The 18,445-nt window shown below is 43.0% G+C and overlaps 1 protein-coding gene across 1 annotated transcript in view; it reads right to left on the bottom strand.

Annotated features, from left to right (window-relative positions):
• SYNPR (synaptoporin) overlaps nucleotides 1–18,260 on the bottom strand; it is a 260,197-nt gene extending 241,937 nt beyond the window's left edge. Inside the window, exons 1-2 of the mRNA XM_006089039.3 lie at nucleotides 18,182–18,260; nucleotides 18,011–18,076 (exon numbers count right to left, since the gene is read on the bottom strand). Coding sequence (XP_006089101.1) covers nucleotides 18,011–18,076; nucleotides 18,182–18,199 — 84 coding nt within the window. The 5' untranslated portion in view covers nucleotides 18,200–18,260. The remainder of the gene's footprint in view (nucleotides 1–18,010; nucleotides 18,077–18,181) is intronic.
• Between the last annotated feature and the right edge of the window lie 185 nt (nucleotides 18,261–18,445).

Here is an 18,445-nt window from a genome sequence, read left to right on the forward strand (position 1 = left end):
ACAATGATGTAGCTTCTTTAAAAATCTCATCAAAAACTGCTGACAGAGTCTATAAAAGATCATGTCTGTGAAGTAATAATACATTTTTAAAACTGGGGAATAGAAGAAACTGAAGTCCACATTCAGTGCTTTTTATAATTCTTCATAGTACTTATTGAGAGCCAGCCTTCTCCTAAGTATTTTACATACATTTTAAAATTTCATGATCACAAAACATGTATGAGGTGAGTATACCTATTCCAACTTTAAGGTAAAATAATTAAAAACTGTTCCATAGTGGCTGTTAAATATTACTAATGCTTTATTTCAATAATGGAAATAAATACTTTAAATTTTTTGATAAAAATTATATTTTACTGATGAGTGTAATATATCATATGCCTAGATAGTTTGCAGACCATTGAAATAAAGCAGTGTAGAGGACAGTACAATGAACTTCGAGTCAGGCTTGCTCAGATTTAAATCCTCTTCCTACAAGGTATTAGTCTTGTGGCTTTGGACATACGGTATTTGCAAAACTCAGTTTATTAATCTCCGAAGTATCAGCAACCTCACAGGTAGTGATGAGGAGACATAAAGTCTGTCACATGCCTAGCATGAAGGAAATAAAAACAGTTTTGTTTCCTTCCTCTGTAGCTGTTTGAATGGTACAGGAATGCCTAGTTTACGTTGGCCAACACCAGCCCGATTCACTAGGACAGAGAAGGAAACCATGCGTCTCCCAAAACAAAGGGAGAAATTTCGTTTGTGAAAGTTCAAGTAAGTGAAGGAACAATGTGGGAGTCTGAGATGGTTCTAAAAGGATGGGCAACATCTCAACAGGGGATAAAATGTTTAAACAAGAGACGTTGAAGAGGAATGGCATTCCAGATGGGAAAAGGACCGATTCATTCATTCATACATCCATTCACTTAGGAAATACTTGGGTGCCTACCATGAAACAGGCCCCACCTTATCCAATGCAATTGTGGAGGTGAAGTTGACAGACAAGCTCACCCTCGTGGAGCACTCATGTCAGTAAAGCTGTGGCAACATTCCGTGCTAAAGTGAAATTAATTCATTAGACATCAGGTGAGCACTTGAATCTGCGGGCTGCAGAAGATGGAAACGTTACAAAATCCAGAAGTGTCAAGAAGTGACACAAATTAATGTCACAAGCATCCACCTGCTAGTTACTGCTAAGTTTCTACAGAGAATCTTCTAAAATAGTTAAGTTCTCCTCATTAAACCATGTGTATTTAAGCACAAGCCTGCTACAATATACTTGGAAGAACTGTATAAATTACAATCTGTCATGTTCAGGAGATTCACACATCACAGCCTCAGGACAGAAAATCATTTACTTTGGTGAAGGAATACGGTAGGAAATTTTAGTTGTTCATACACTTTAGTTACAAAAATAAATTTCTCAAAATATGAATGTTGCTATATGCATCACACTCAAAATGAGGTGGTAAACATGCCCTCCACCTGTTTCTTCCATACCAATCCAAACTAAAAATAAACTAAGTACTTGGAGTTTTTCTACATTTTGTTCTATGGCTTTTAAGCTAGCCAATAGTTACAAATGTATGTCTTTTAAGTATAAAAATGTTTAAATAACTGTTCAAAATTCACAACCCTTTCTGAGGGCCCACTAAGCAATTTCATACCTGAAGGTCATCTAAAACATTATCGAAATTATCCAGATTTAGTTCTCCAACTTATCACAGTAACACAATTGAAAAGAAAGGCTGGCCCTAGCTGGTTTGGCTCAGTGGATAGAGCGTCAGCCTGCGGACTGAAGGGTACCAGGTTCGATTCCGGTCAAGGGCATGTACCTTGGTTGTGGGCACATCCCCAGTTGCGGGTGTGCAGGAGGCAGCTGATCGATGTTTCTCTCTCATATAGGTTTCTAACTCTCTATCCTTCTCCCTTCCTCTCTGTAAAAAAATCAATAAAATAAATTTTAAAAAAGAAAAGAAAGGCTGTGTCTGCAAAACACCAGCTTAATAGCAGGCGATGAAGGAAAGACTAGCATTCCCATTTTTCCAATGAGGGAGCTGAGGCTCAGAAAGTGACTTGTTTAAGGTCACATGGGGAACAAAGATTCAAGCCTGGATTTTTAAATCCAGTTCTCTTTTCAATAAATCATATTTCACTGCATTTAATAGAACTATTTGACAGAAAAGCATCCTCCGCAGCTTCCTTTGCCAATGTGCTTTGTGAAAAATGAGGTCTAACTGCAGTAACAGTCCTATCTTTCATCAGGTTCCTAGAGGCCGAGCCTGAGACGGAGGTTCAGGTGGTCTCCATGTATTGGATAGTGCTCTCCAGGAATCAATGGAGAGAGGAGGAGAGAGAGCAGGGAGAGGAACCGAGCAAGGATATGGTGTCGGCTGGAGGCTAGCTTCAGCTTGATGCCACCAGGTGCTCTAAAGTGTGAATTGTACCAGAGGTGGTTCCACCTTGAGGCAAAGGAACAGCCTTGTTTACCCCAGGAAGTTTCCCCTGGGAAGAGTATAAAGCCCTGGGTGAGGTGCCCTGCATTCAACCAAAGGCAATTCTCTCAAGAAGGGGCAGCTCTGACCTGGTGGCAATCAACATTCACAAAAGCTGAGAGAGGGGGAGAGGGCTGTGCCCTGGCTGGTAAAGGGCTATGGACAGGGGACCAGCAGAGTCCATCATAATTGCTTTATCTTTAAAGCAAACCTGAAGGTTTGCACCAGGCTGGTGAATACCAACACCATGCTACACTTCTTTAACTAAAGCATTTGAGTCACAAGTTCCATGAGTACACTATGGAGAGGGATAGGTAGGTAGATAGATAGATAGATAGATAGATAGATAGATAGATAGATAGATAGATACAATGTACTTTCTAGAATTCACACTCATAGATCAGAACACAAGCAGATTTTAAAAGGGGCTCTGGGTAACAAATTGCCAAAGTAGAGTTTGCAAGGCATCATTTGGAGGTGAGTACTATTTCCTCCTTTTCCCTCTCCCCATCTTTGTACCCCCACCAGCTCTTCTGTGAAGTGTTCTTCTGACAACTTGGAACAGTTGTCAGAAACATATCCAAATCACTCTTGAGCAGCACACGTGAAAAACGTATCCCAATTCTGCAATCAAGGGCACTCATCATTTGCTGCTCATTTTAATAGCAAGTACCTCTAATGATTAATGAATTCAATGCTGCTACGTTCGACGCATGGATATGCCTCATCCCGCCTCACAGGAGACAGAAGGCAGATTAGCATCCTCAACACCTAAGCGACTGTCACCACCCACAGAGATACCTCGTTTGTGCTCGCTTCTCAATTAGTGTGCAAGTGGGAGGTTGTGGTTCAGCATTGATTACCAACTGCCTGGGACTCTGATTTCTTAAAACTTCATATTTCCTCACACTTGAAAAAAGTTACTACCAGTGAAGTAGAGCTAACAACCATCTCTCCCACTCATTGCCCTTTCTAGAAGAATCTCCCTCCCCCCACCATTAGCTAGCCTCTGTATACTATGTGGTCCTGCTCCTCTCCCCAAATCTGGCAACAGGACCCGCCACAGGCAATGCCGAGTCAGCCACTTTCCCTGTCTGGAGAATGTGTACCTGAGGAACCCTATTGGACACTTGAACTGTGCGGTTAGATATTGTCTTGTTTGAATATAAAAATATTTACAGTAAAAGCCATTTTGAATGGATTATGGCTTCTTGCAACCAAATGATTTCCACTTAATGATCTCTGATCCATTAAATGAGCAGATGAATTCTTAAAAAAAAAAAAAAGCTTAGTCATTGTGTGTCCGTGCCAAAGACTAGTAACTCCCCCCCCAAGACCCACTCTCTCCTCAACCTTAGTAATAGTTCTGCTGGAGGTATCAACATGCCCAACTACAAACTCCATTTCCCAGCTTCTCTGGCAGGTGACACAGTTATAGCCAATGGGTGTTCTGGTTCCCAGAGTCTCCCAGTAGGATTAAGCTGCCGTTGCCAATCATGGCAGCATTTTAAATAATGTACTCTACTTGCCTTACTTCCATCCATCCCATTCTCCACCACTTACCAGTGTTTCCTGGGACTGCCTCCCAAATCAGCTGCTACTACAACCCTTCCCTGCTTTTGGGGGAACTCAAACTAAAACAGGAGTCAGCTTCCATGAGGCCACTCTTCACTAATGGGTGTGGGAGCCAAAAGGTTACTGTTTCACCCTTTTGTCCCCAAGGCAGATATGAGATATGTTCTGAGATATGTTGCATGAGGCTGCTCAGGATGCCCTATGAGTCTGAGTAACAGTCTCCAGCTGGGATGACCAGCTCCATAACATACCCTCCTATTGTTTTTGCCTCCTTGTCCATCTGCGTTTCACTTCCCTGGGCCCTCATTCCTGGCTGCCTAGGATCACTTCCCAGAAAGTTAGCCTCATCGAGGCTGCCTTTGACTTAGGTGCTGCTCTCCAGGGAATCCAAACTAGACTGCTTCCCTAGGACAACTGGGCCATCTCCAAATTCCATATTATTTATGGGCAATCTAACCAGGTGGGCGTGAGAAACATTCCCAGTTGTTTCTAAGGCTGACATGCTGACACCACAACCGTCCGCATCTCTACCTCCGTTCCTTTCTTACTCTGATTACCATGCTCTTGTTCCTCTCTAATGGACATTTGCAAGCTAATGATACACCACATAGGGTCACTGTCACATTGCCAGACTACCCTGCTAATCATAAAATAAATAAATCTCAAGATAATTTCCTGATAACTAAATGTTGAAGAAACTGTAATTTCTCCTTATCACATAATATTGAGCAATCATTGTTGCTTTCAGCCTACTTCCCAAATAAAATGCATATCCTCATTAAAACTAATAGCTATTATTATGAGATATTCTTGTGCTAATAAATCAGTGCAAACTTTAACAACTGTCATCTTGCTTCATATTGGGGGCAAACAAAAAAGGTTATTAATGCGTTTTATATTTTATTTCAATGTATAAAATTCATACACAGATGGAAATACATAAAACAAAAAGCATAAACTAAAGACTAATAACGATTGAAAATTCTGTGTCTATTAAGTTTCTGGACATTGGTTAAAAAACTTCCTGCCACCAACTATGTGATGTGTTGAAAAATAAATGTAAAGATGAATATTTTAAAGAACAAACCACTTTAGTCCCTACCTAAGTCATTTGCTGAAGCTTAGCACAGGCTCCTTGCAAACCAGATAAATAACTCGCTGCACTTGTGTTGTCCAATATGGCAGCCACTAGCTATTTAAATTAAAAATGATTGAAAAATTTGGTTGCTCAATTTTAAGTGTTCAATAGCCACATGTGGCTAATGACTACTGCCTTGTATAGTGAAGAAGATATTTCCATTATTGCAGAATATTCTGTTGTACTATCCTACTGTAGATAAATATTCAGAATTCTCCCCCATCAGACTTCATTTATTCGTTGATTCTTTAACTACAAATAATTAAACTGCACTTTTTACGAACAGAGTTCTTTGATGTTCACTGGTTGATTAAGAAATTTTTTTCTCAATGCATTAACTGGTACCCAGGGCTGGATTACGAACTGACCTACATTGCTAATATGAGCCACTACCTCCATCCCTGTTCAATTTTGTCCCAAGAAGACATAGTCCCTATCATTTTATGCTTCCTAGATATCTAGTGAAAAAATTTATTTTACCTGAAAGGGAAAAGAGACCTTTGGACTCGCTAATTCCATCATCTCAAAAACCAAGCTGGGGTTAATTTCTAACACGAAGGTTCCCATCATCCATGCATCAGACAAATGGCTCCTCAGTGCATCCTGAGCCAGAAGATCTGGGTCAGGCCCTTGAGGTACAGAGACGAAGCCCCTGAAGCCTGGTGCTGTGAGCGCTGGGAACAGCTGGAGTCTGTGGGCCATACTCGGAAGTCAGCCCTGCTTTGGTTATTCTACAAAGGAGGGGCCTCACAATGTTCAAAGAATAAGCCATTTCTTCCAACATTAAAAACTCCCAAGATTAGCACCAAAATTATTATTTCTATTTCTCAAGGAAAAAAAGGATATATCTGGACATACGGGGTTGGAGCAGAAGCAGCGAGTCTTATAGGCAGAAATCCCTGTTCCCACGTGCCAACACCGCTGAGGCCAGTACTGCCTCTTACTGTGGCCTGCTTCCTGCATCCTCACAGGATCTGCCTTGCCCGCTGGTAGGCACTCTGGTCCCAGCATCCACCCAGGTTCTTCAAAGGCAGACTGACCAAGGCGGGAGAGGACACTGAGTGCCTCCCAAACAAATCAATGAAACTGGAGATGGACACGCTCCAGGGTCTGCATTTCAGAAGCAGATGTGGCCGTGCTGAAGGGCAACAGACCGAGAAGGCAGGGAACCCCAGGACCAGCCCTCTAAGTATTTCCCAGCATTTGCCTAGGGGTAACTGTGGTCCTGACTCATACAAATGAAATATCAATTCAAATGAAATCAAAACCATCCTTTCATCTACTGTTTCACCAAGTGGACTCATAAGAAAAAATATTTTTAAAAGTACTTGGCTTTGAACTATAAAGAGAATGGAAGACTCTGCTCTGCCTGCCCCTGACAGAATTCACTGCCTGAGATAAATCAGTAGCTTCGGTCAAACCACCACCTCAGTGGATTTTGCCCTGACCGGTACCACCTGCCTGGCTAAATGGTTGGGCTTGTCCCTCCATGATGGCAGGCCTGATGGCCAGGATGGTTCTTCCCTAGGAATCTGATCTCTGGGAGAGAATCAGAACTTCGCTTCCTTTCCAACTGTTAGATTAAGTACTGAAGTCTTTTTGAAGCACAGAAGACCGAAATTCTAATCTCAGCTCTTTGATTCTAGACTGTGCTCACTCAAACATTGCTTATTTTTCTAAGCCTCAAATTTCTTGCCTATAGAGAGGGGAAATAACGATGCGTCCATTCTAAGAGAGATGCTAGAATTAAACGGCATAACGTAGAAAGCACTGGGCACAACGCCTTGTGGCTCAGTAAGTACACAATAAATGTCAATTCACAGAGAGGCCAACGTGCTCCAAATAGCCATATGTGCGCAAAGGCAGGGTGCATCCATAATGTAGTCTCTGTTGTAGCAAGGGTGGTCAGGCGTGTGATCCACGAAAGACAGGAAATGCCCTTGGCATGGGGCAGCTGCTGAATTTATTCTACTGGTAGGGTGTTCTACAGCCATGAGCCACATAAGCCCCAGGAGTCCTCAGATGGTGCAAGAGCACCCCACCCACTCTGCTTTTCCATCAAAAAATATTCAAGTTCCAAGTGTCTCACACCTGAGGTAGGTGTAGTACAAATTTGTGCAAGTGTGTCACTACATACAGGTACACCAGATTCACATTTCAGAAAGGTAGTAAATATAGATCAACACTAATGAGAGTCATCTAAAGTAAAATAATAAGTAACTTATGATAAATAAGTTTAATATATAATATAATTAAAATGTAAATAAGATGGTAAACAGGAAAAAGTATATATATTGTAAAAGATTTGTAACAATAGTAATTATATTTGGCATTCTAAAAATTACATAAACATATTCTTATATAATGATTGAGAGAAACGAAGGCTCATATTTGTCTTCCCAAGTCAAAGTACAGCAATCTAAATAATTTCCCAAACAGTGGAGCAGTACAGTGGCCTAGAAAGATTAAGGCAGTAGCTTATCTAAAAGTCCATATGAACAGCATCATGAGTTGGCAGCCTTGGCTGTTGCCTTACAAATCCATTCTATTCATTAAAATATTTCCAAAAGAAAATAAGAATATAAACAATTTTATGAAAAAAGTGCAATCTCATTGCAAAGTTAAAAAGTGTACAAATTCAATCAAGGTTTCACTTTCATCTGTGAAAATGGAAAAAAAATAATATTTAACTGATAATGCCCAGAGTGGTACTTTCTCATTGGAGGGCAATTTGGCAATTGTTTCAAACCCCTTAAGAATGTATAACCTTTTGAACCAGCAATTCTACATCTCGAAACTAAGTAAATAATAATAGAGGTACAGTAACCATTTATCATAAAGGAGGGATTTTTTTTGCAGGTTTTAAAAATACATAATATACATTTGGAAACTACTTAAATTAAATAATTTCCAAGACAGGCATACAGTGTAATAATATATAGCCAGCAAAATTATGGAGAAAGTTATTTAATCTAGTGGCATGGAAATACAATCATAATGTATTAAGGAGAACAAACCAGGTGACAAAGCAGTGCCTGTTCTAAGAACCCATTTGATATGGGTTGAATTGTGCCCCCCACCCAAGATTTGTATGTTGAAGTCCTTACTCCTAGAATGTGACTTTATTTGGGAATAGGATCACTGTCAATGTAATTAGTTGATGAAGTTACATTGCAGCCAGGTGGGCCCTAATCTAACATGCCTGGTGCCACATTAAAAGGGGAAATCTGGACACACACACACCCACAGGGAGAACACCATGTGGAGACAGACAGAATCAGGCGCTGTATCATCTAGATTCTAGAAGCTAAGGAACACCAAAGATTCAGCTTGGAGAGAGGCATGGAACAGACCCCGCACACCCCGCAGAAGAAGCCAAACCTGCCCACACCTGCTCTCAGACTTCCAGCCTCCAGACTGGCGGACAATAAATTTCTGTTGTTTAAGACACCCGGTTGGTGGTACTTTGTTATAGCAGCCCCAGCATCCAGCACATCATTTGTTTCAGTAAAAAATGCTGCTTGAGCATAACAAACAGAAAACCCACCTTCATGTTTTAGGAATGCTTCGTTGTATTTGTAGACATCACGCCATCATCTTAAACAAACTCTTCCTTTGTTATAGATACTGGACATTCTGCCGGGTTTTTATAGGCACCATCTTACTCAACCCTCACAGCAGCCAAAAGACATGCCTCCTACGACCTTCCTTTGCTGCCTGCAGACCTGAGGACCAGCACATGCCACCTGCTTCACGTCCCGCAGCTGGAAAGAAGGGCCAAGATCCCAACCAGAGGCTCATTCCAAAGCCCACGCTCCTTCAAGGCCCTCACTATCCCTCAGTGATTGCTGCTCCTCCTCGACCAATTCCTCACCTCCCCTGCCTCAAACACTCAGCCCCATGCACCCCAGGCAAGCTAATGACTTTCACATGAGTAAATATTCAGGACCAAAGCATTTAATTTGGATATGAATACTAAATTTAAAACAAACAAAAACCCATCTTCATGTTTTTCTGTTTTCTACCACATTAATAAACACAAGAACACCACTCATGTACTCTTCCAATGTGGTCTTCTAACATGAACAGCCAGAGATGAATTAACCTAACAATGTATGAACAGAGAGCAAGAGTATGTGGTTTGCGGAAATACTTGTTGCCTGGGCTATCTCACCGCCAGGCAAAGCCCCATCATTTCTTTCAGGAAGAGACCTCCCAAGTGATGGACCAGGTGGCAAAGGACCCAGGGTACACCCCTCAGATAACCATCCGTGTGACTCCACCAATGATCCCCTCCTCAGAGAGGTTCCAGGAATGCTGCCCCCCAATCTCAACGATGCCACATCTTCTCCTTGACAAACGTGCCAGTGCTACCATAATGGAGGAAATGCTGGTGAAAAGAATAATTTGTTCTTCCACCAGCCACATAAAGCTCTGCTCAGCCTAATGTGCACATGCCTTGAAGAACCGCCCCTCCCACTGCTCCAGATGAAAGAACAGTCCAGGGAGCATGATCTGAATCCCATGATGCTTTTTATTCCGGCCACAAGACAGGACAGTGGGCATCTGATGCATGGGCAGCCCACCCATAGCCTGATACAGCCTGGGGCTGAGAGCTGTGTACAAACTGCAAAAAAGCATTAGCTGAACCTATCATATGCCTTTCTTAGGACATTAGCTTAGAATCATAGGAAGAATAAACTAAATGAGAAGCAGAAAAGGGACACACAGGGAGGGCGCACGGGATGGTGGCCAAGCCACAGTCCTGCAGCGCTTCTCTAAGACAGCTCTACTCACTGCTTGGGCCTCAGGGTGTGCGGCCTGGGCCAGATGCAGTCCTCGCACTTTTATTTCTGTAGGACGGCTCCTCCCTTACGTCAGTGGGCATGATATGACTGCCCTCTCTCCTGGACACTGAATCAGCCCGGGTGAGTTACTCTCCTCCACGACCAAGAGTGACTGCCAAACAACTGTTTCTAGGGCAGTCCCCAATTCTTCTTCACAATGGAAAACGTGAAAGGGAATTTGCACCAGATCCGTGTGTTCTCAGGTTCATTTATTCATTGTTCTCTTTCCTCCCTCCCTTCTTCCCCCACATCCTTCAATCAATCACTTCCTTCCCTAATCACCTACCCTCGGGGTGATTCCTGAATGTCCCTGGATTGTTCCTGCTACGAGGCAGTTAGATGGTTAGAATGTACTGATGAGCGAGACAAACAAGATCCCTGCCCTCACTCAGAATTTAGTCTGAAATATAAACAAATCATTAAAGACTGTGCTATGGCCCTTGCTAGTTTTGTTCAGTGGTTAGACTGTAGGTCCAAGGACCAAAGAGTTGTGGGTTCGATTCCTGGTCAAGGGCATGTACCTCAGTTGCAGGTTCCATCCTGGACCCCAGTAGGGGCATGTACAGGAGGCAACCAGTCAACGTGTCTCTCCCACATTGATGTTTCCCTTTCTCTCTCCCTTACTCCCTCCCTCCTTTCTATTCTCTCTAAAAATCAATGGAAAAAATATCCTCAGGTGAGGACTAAAAATAAAATAAAATAAAAAAATGTGTTCTGGGAGCCATCAGGAGGCTGACTTCATCTAGTGACAACACCCTACTCAGAGAAGTCCTCCCAAAAGAAATGACATCTAAGCTGACACCTGAAGACACAGGATGAGTTTGTCAGCTAAAAGGGTTTGGTGAAAAGAGAGAGGGAGAGTATTCTAGGCAGAGGAAATAGCTTGTGCAAAACTCCATCAGATCAGCAAGAAACCATCACAGGGCCCCCAAACATCTAAGAAATGTGAAATGTGTACAGAGCAAGAGATTGGCTTTCTGTATGAGAGCTAAAAGAGGTAGAGGTGGACTTCCCAAAATTTTGATGGTGCATCAATTTCAACTGGCCAATCAGTCTTTCTTGTGGGTTCCAAAGAGACCACACAGATTAGGATATAGGCAAGAGGGTGGACAGTGATCAGGAAGGACTTAGACCTCAGTGGGCAGAGATCAGGCACTTACACGTCATGCCTCACTCTACTCCCCGGGCAATTATCTTATGGTATTGAGAGCCACTCAGACTGGAAAAGAAAGTATTCATCATCACTATCATCATGATCACAATGACCTTTTACTTTTGGAAGACATTTAATAGTTTACAAAGTGTTTTACATGCTTTATCTCTCTTAAAATTTCCAACACTATGGTAGCCAAAGAGTACTGTCCCCAATATTCAGATGACAAACTGAGGTTCTCAAAGGAAGGCTAGGATAATAGAATGAACAAGAATAATTACAAATACAGCCCAGGTTAAATACATGCCTACTGAAGATGAAGACTCAAAAGCAGGTAGTGGTTCTGTACAAGCATTCCTTAGAGACTTTCTAGTATTCTTTTCTACTAACACATGATTATCTTTCTTAACTGCATCAGGGAAAAATGTGAATACTCCGGGAAACAGAGAAACTAAGAATGATGCCCCTACTTGAGCATGAGTCCAGAGTGATTAGAATATTCATATTAGGAGATTCCCAAGGTCCAGGTGCACCTGGGCATTAGGGTGTGGTTATAGTGCCCATGATTGACCCTATAAGGACCTTCATCTGGAGAATTCGGCTGGACATATCGTAAGTCTTTCCAGGGTAAGGAATGTTTGTGGATTATGATTTGAGAAAGATCAGGAAAATTCTCACCCCACAACTCAAGAAAAAATTCCCATGAACCAAGTGCCTATAATTCTTCCATTAGAACTTTTTCCTTTGGCTTAACTCTGGGTTCTCTAGAATGTTCTTCAAAGTGAGAATATTTGAAGGAGCAAGTCCCTGGAGTCACTCATGCTATGGTAAAAATAACCATGGAAGCATGATTTAGAGGTATAGGGGCTCAAACGAGGGACTAGCAAAAGTGAAGACAGATTTTCTGCTTCAGATTTTTGCCAAGACACTAATTTGCAACAAGTTAGCCATAATGTTCTAAATCACCCACTGGTAGATTTCTATTTTCTCCTTTTCCATCATCCCCAGAATCATCCAAATCATCCTCATCATCACCTTCATAGTCATTGGTTGAGCACATATAGCCCAGGCACTGCACACGGTTGTTTACTTGGGTGAAGTCATTTAATCATTTATAGCAACGCTTTGAAGTAGGAACTATTATCAGTCCCATTTTATAGATGATAAAAATGAAACCTAGTGAAATTAAATAATTTGCCCAAGGTTCCCAAGCTAGTAAAAAAGAAAATCGGTATTCAAATTCCTAAGAAATATTTTTTATCTTTTTTTCTGTACTTGTGAGGCCAAACACCAACTGTCTTAATAAACCCAGAAAAGCATTAAGTGATGAATCTGTTAGCACACTGGGGAGTTGCTCTTTTATGAAAAGTGTATTTATTGACTCAGATTCCAAATGCACATAATTTTTGTCATTAATTGTGAGACTAGAAAGTTATAATTAAATCCACATTAACGTAGCTTTGAAACTGCATCCGACCTCCACTAGCAGATTGCTGCTCATAATTTAAATAAACTGTATGTTGAAATTTCCTGTCTTGTTTATACTTAGAAAAAAAAAGTTGTTTGACTCATGCACACAGATTTTTTTGAGAAAATAGAAAAAAAAGACCAGAAAATAAGATTAAATCATTTGCTATATAATCAAAGTCTTTTTATACATATTTAATATGAAAAGACACTGCATTTTAATGAGAACCTACTCTACCTTGGTTAATAGCTAACAGAAAATAAAACAATATAAATGACAATTGCTGTCTGTTGAGTTTGTGTCTAAAAACAAACACTGCCTGGCACTTCTGGAGGAGGGTTCAAGTATACACATCTTACTGGGTGAGATAAACACCACAAAATAGGATAGCATCTGCCCTTTAACGTTTCTTTGAGGAGTAGGGATAAAGATGGCAGCTGCCTGTCACCTTGAAGGAAGCAGAAGACTGTAGCACTTAACACAGTTTGGAGGGAGAATGCCCAAGTCTTGGCTTTGCCATTTTCTCCAATTTTGTCCTCGGTGAGTTAGTTCACATCCCTGAGCTTCAAGGTGAAATGGGGATGTTGGCGCCATACAGATTCAACAGGAGGATATATAGAAAGCACTGAAATATAGCGCCTCATCTGAAGCCTGCAAAACAAGGGCAGCTGTTGTTACTTCCCTCATTGGGGGTTCAAAATGTTGGCTAATATTAGATTAGAGGAGACTCGATTAGATTAGGTTTAATGCTTTACTTTGTTATTACCAAGAGCATGATTATACATGCTATTAATATCAAGTAAGCAGTATAATGTTTGCTTGGAAAAGAGCTCAGAATTTAGATTAAGAAATGAAGATTACGTAAAGCAGGTGCCACCATTGAAATCAAGTCGACCCATACCTCATATATCAGACACACTACGCCTCTGGAGTAGCTGGCCTTCCTTGGAAAGGCAGAAAAGAAAGGCATCACGGAGATGTAAGTCCAGGGGTTGTAGCAGAAATGGCACAGCAAAAGTAGGGGTGGGTGTCAAGAATAAGAAGGAGAGGGCAACTGGGCAAGTTGACTCAGCAGTTAATTCTGTAGCAACAGAGTCTGGACCTACAGCTTTGTGTGGGAGGACCAAGCAAAAATCATGTTGAAGAGCTGAAGTCCTTTTGATGCCCTAAAGTCTGCACAGTTCTGCTCCTAGACATTGTGATGTGTTGGGTCCCCCACATCCCATCACACATAAAATCACAAGTGCAGATCCAGAGCCTTGTAAATAGTTGAGAAAATAAAGAGAGTGCTAGAAAAATATTTTAAGGGAGGGGGGAGCCCCCACAGAACAAAGTCCTACTGGCAAGGTACGCAAGTAGCAAAATTAGAATGACCGGTGGAATAAAAGGGGACATCTGCAATTCAACAATAAAGATAAATGAGAAAAAGAATAATCAGTGGAATGCAGGATTATAACAACTTCCTTTTTCAGAGTAAGTCTGAGAAATGAGGTAAATTCAATATACATAGTATATAAATTCAATATATATAGTATATAATGATTTCCAAATGATGGTTTAAGAGATTTGCTGGTCCTATTTTATCATCAGGGAATAAATGAAACAGACCACAAGAGTCAGTGCTGTGTCCTGAATTTTGGTTTTGGCCCAAAATATAGTGAAAAATCCCTTGACCTGGAAGCATGCATGGAACAGAGAGCGGAATCTCAGAGGGAAGGGTGGGTGGGTGGGAAGTAATCAATCAAGAACTTTGTATGCATATATGCATGGCCCATGGCCACAGACAATGGGGCGGTGAGGGCCTGGGGTGGGGAGAGTGTGTGTGTGTGTGTGGGGGGGGATGGTTGGAGGGGGTAAATGGTGGAGGAAATGGGGACACTTAATACTTTCAACAATAAAGAATTAATAATAATAATAATAATAATAATAATAAGTCCCCTAACCTTATTTAAGTGGAAATTAAGGATTTGGGAGTTTCACCTCAAAATTTTAGAAATTGGCTATAGCCTTTCTTAAGGCTTGGCTTTATGTTCTGTAGACTTTAAATCTACAGTAGCCATGAGCCCTTCCTAAGCAAAACACACATAAATAAAGTGCATTTTTCCCTAAGGTTACAAATCCCAAACTGGAGGGTGCCTTTAGAAGCAACACCACTTCGTATGGCCAATCCATAGGAAATCATTAGAAATATGAATTATAGGAAATCATTAGAAATATGAATTATGTTAAAGAATTACTCATGTGCATAACTGTGGACAAGTGATATGCCTAGGATTCTTCCAGAATACCACTGCTTTCCTCCACCCTCTCCTCTTCTCTCCCCTCCACACATCAAATTACTTCAGAAAAAAATCAATTCTAACAATTCAGTGCATACAGCTATACTTTATATTTACACAAATCACACACACACAAAATATTTTCTTTTTACAAAAATAGTACTGCAATCTATACATTACTTTAAAGTAATTAATGAAGAAATTTTCCACATGTTGATTAAAAGAATGAAAATGCCTTTTTTCCATTTAAAAATGTTATCAAATATTAAGAATAAAACTCACTTTTTCTCACTTAACTTTCTCAAACACAATTACATATATTGATCTCCAAGTCAATGCTTATTAATTTAACTCATTCTTTTCAATGGCAGTATAATAGTTCACATGTTTGAATCATACTTTTATGATTGTCTTATTAATGGACTTACTAATGGTTTCCTCAACAAATGATGTTGCAGTAAATATCCTTGAACATATATCTTTACATAAACTTTGATTTCTACAGCATAAGTACTGAAAGTAGTTTAAAGACTTTAAAGACGACCGACTTTAAAGCTGCTCTATCTCAGAGCAGGAGAAACTGGGATGCTTTCAGTGCTCTGTCATTACACACTTGCATTTGTTGATCACTTACTGTTCACCAAGCACCATAAAAGGCTCTAGTGGGAAACACATAAAAATGAAACAATTTCCTGCCACCCAGGAGCTCACACTCTCACTGCAACATCTCCTACCGAACTGGATCTCAGAGTGGCTCCTCACGCCACTGCATGTGCATGGAACATGTTTTCCCCCCTCCCCCCACCTCCCTATCCCCCCCCTCCCCCCTCACGCACACCCTCCCCCCCCAACCCCCGTCACTGCGGGAGACTTTCTCAGCAAATAACCTTCTTCTATCTCTCTGCTCTTAGGTCTATACTTTAGCTCTTTCAAAATGTAGATCACCTAACTTACTCATTTTTAAGTGTGTTTTTTTGGTCCATTATTCAATTTCTCTTCTTCAAATGAGAGGCTAATAACATTTAAAAGCCAAAGCCCTTCCTGCTTGGAGCTTAGAGGCCAAAAGAGAGAGAGGAAGGACTGTAAATATTTTAAATGTAATAACCTTTCTTCTCTCTCTCTCTCTCTCTCTCTCACACACACACACACACACACACACACACACAGGAGAAAAAAACAACTATAATTCAGTAGGATAAATTCTCATGAATGAATGAATGAATGAATGAATGCAATGGAAGCCCAAAGAATGGGGTGAATCATTCAGTTTGGGCTGAGGAAAGTGGAAGGAGTAAATATGAAAGAACTCTTCACGGAGTGGGTAACATTTTAGCTGAGGTTAAAAGACAAACATTTCTTCTAGGCACAGGGTGTGAGGGAATTGTACACAGTAGCAACAGAAATAGCAAGAGCTTTAAAAAGTGCTTTTGAGTTTTAGAGGGAGCTTAGAGCGGCCATCCTTCAAGTTTAATGGGCATCAGATATATCCAGGGAACTTGCTTAAAACACAGATTCATGAGCAGGCACCCATCTTTTCAATATTTTTATTGATGTCCAGAAATCTGCATTTTTAAGCATATTCATCCACGTTTACCAGTCTTTGGAATATATCAGTATGGGCTGCGTGGTGAGGTGTGGCATGAAATAATGTTGCAACAGGAGTGTAGAGAATAAAAAGGAATACTTCAGGTAAGTGACAATGCGAGACAATAAGGGAGTGTATCAGAAAAATAATGTCAGGTCTTTGAATTTTGTTCTGAGAGGCAATAGCTTGGCAATGGAGCTATTATTTTGGTCAAAAACACCACTGTTTCACAGGGGACTTTATCGAGTGGCTGAATGAATGAATGAATGAATTCTGAGAAAGCCAACTGAAAGTTTCCTGCACTGTGAGCACTGCTTGGTTGGTTTAACTTGCTTCTACAGAACACAGTTGTAGAATAGCCACCCCAGAACCTTCAGTTCAAGCTTTCCAAACGCTGTCTTGACGTATGTCAGATTGATAAAGGCATGCATTGCTCTGCACGTCTGCAAACCAAGCAGATGCGATTATCCTGCAGATCATTCATGCGAACAGGCACCACAGTCGTGCTGCCAGGGCCAGATCCCAGGCCCGGGAGCTAAGATCTGGGAGGACAACGCCTCTTACATAATTGCCCAGCTCGTCTGTCCGAGGTAGGGCCTGTGATTAATGCTACATGACGGGCTTTGAACTTTCTGTTCGGATAGGTTCCCTTGCCTTCCAGACCTCCTAGCAGAGGGAACGTGTGACCCGCAGATTTCACTCTGAATAACCGTCATCCAAGCCAACAGCACGCTCATTGCTCTGTGGCCCCTGGGTTTGGTTTCTCAGCCTCACTCCTCGGTCATTAGGCAAGTTGCCATTGGACTGTGGGGGTGTTTTTTAAAGGGGGACAAGTCATAGGACTTCCCACAGCCCAGCCGGTGAAGAAAGCTGCCCAAGGGAGGTGAGCGATCTCCCGGGAAAATCAGAAGAGCCCTCGAGGATGACCAGGGTAAGAAACTAACGGAAGGAAAGGAGCCCCGCTCTGTGCGCCGGCATCTTTTCCTATACTCGCGGCTGCTCTGCCCCTGGAGCTGGCGGAGCAGGTGACACGGCGCTTCCAGCACCACGCCCGGCGAGGACCCGTCCCCCGCGGGCTGACCAACTTCCCCCGCGTGGCCAAGTCCTCCCCGCTGCCCCGCTCAGCCCACCGCCCTTCTTCGCGGGCCCGCACCCCCGCGGAGCCCAGGTGAGCCGCCAGCCCCGCGCAGCGCCTCCACCTGCCCCTCCGTCCCCGTCTCCGGAGGAGGCGTCTTTCCGAGCCCCGCGCCTTTGCAACCTCGTCTGGGCGCCTGCGAAACCCGTGCACACTCCCCCCTCCGAGCGGCCCCCCCGGCCCCGTCCGCGCTCCGGAATGGCACCTGGGCATGGGGAGGATGGGGGGGAGGTTTGGAGGGGTGGGGAGAGCCGGGCTTTGAGCAGAACCGAGCAGGGAGCACCCCACGGACCATCCTCACCCGATGGCGGACCGCCTGCGTCCCCTCCCCGCGACACCCCGCTACTCACCAGCTCCAGGGTTCGCAGGAAGGCGAGGGGCTCCTTCAGCGCCCGGAAGGTGCCCGCCGAGGCCAGCTTTGGACGAAGGAGATGAGAGAGAGAAAGGGAGAGCGTGAGGCTGGGGCGCGTCCCCGGAGCCGCGGGTCCCCAGCCCCAGCCGCCCTGCGGGTCCCGTCCTACCTGGCTCACGGGGTCCATGGCTCTGCGCGGTCTCCTCCCCCGCGGTTCCCTTTCCAGGGAAGTTCGGGGCCGCCGCGGGCTGGTCCTCAGGGCCAAGAGCCCCCTCTCGGGAGGAGGCGAGGAGCGAGGCCGGAGCGGCCGGGGGCGGGAAGGGCCTGGGGGGAGCGAGGGCCCCGCACTGGCTCTGCGCTGTGCGCTCCTCGCAGCCCGCGTGCCGGGTCCCGCAGAGCAGCCTCGCCGGGCGGGAAGGGCTGGAGGGAAGGG

Source organism: Myotis lucifugus, unplaced genomic scaffold (assembly GCF_000147115.1).
Source record: "Myotis lucifugus unplaced genomic scaffold, Myoluc2.0 scaffold_55, whole genome shotgun sequence".
Classification (NCBI taxonomy): domain Eukaryota; kingdom Metazoa; phylum Chordata; class Mammalia; order Chiroptera; family Vespertilionidae; genus Myotis; species Myotis lucifugus.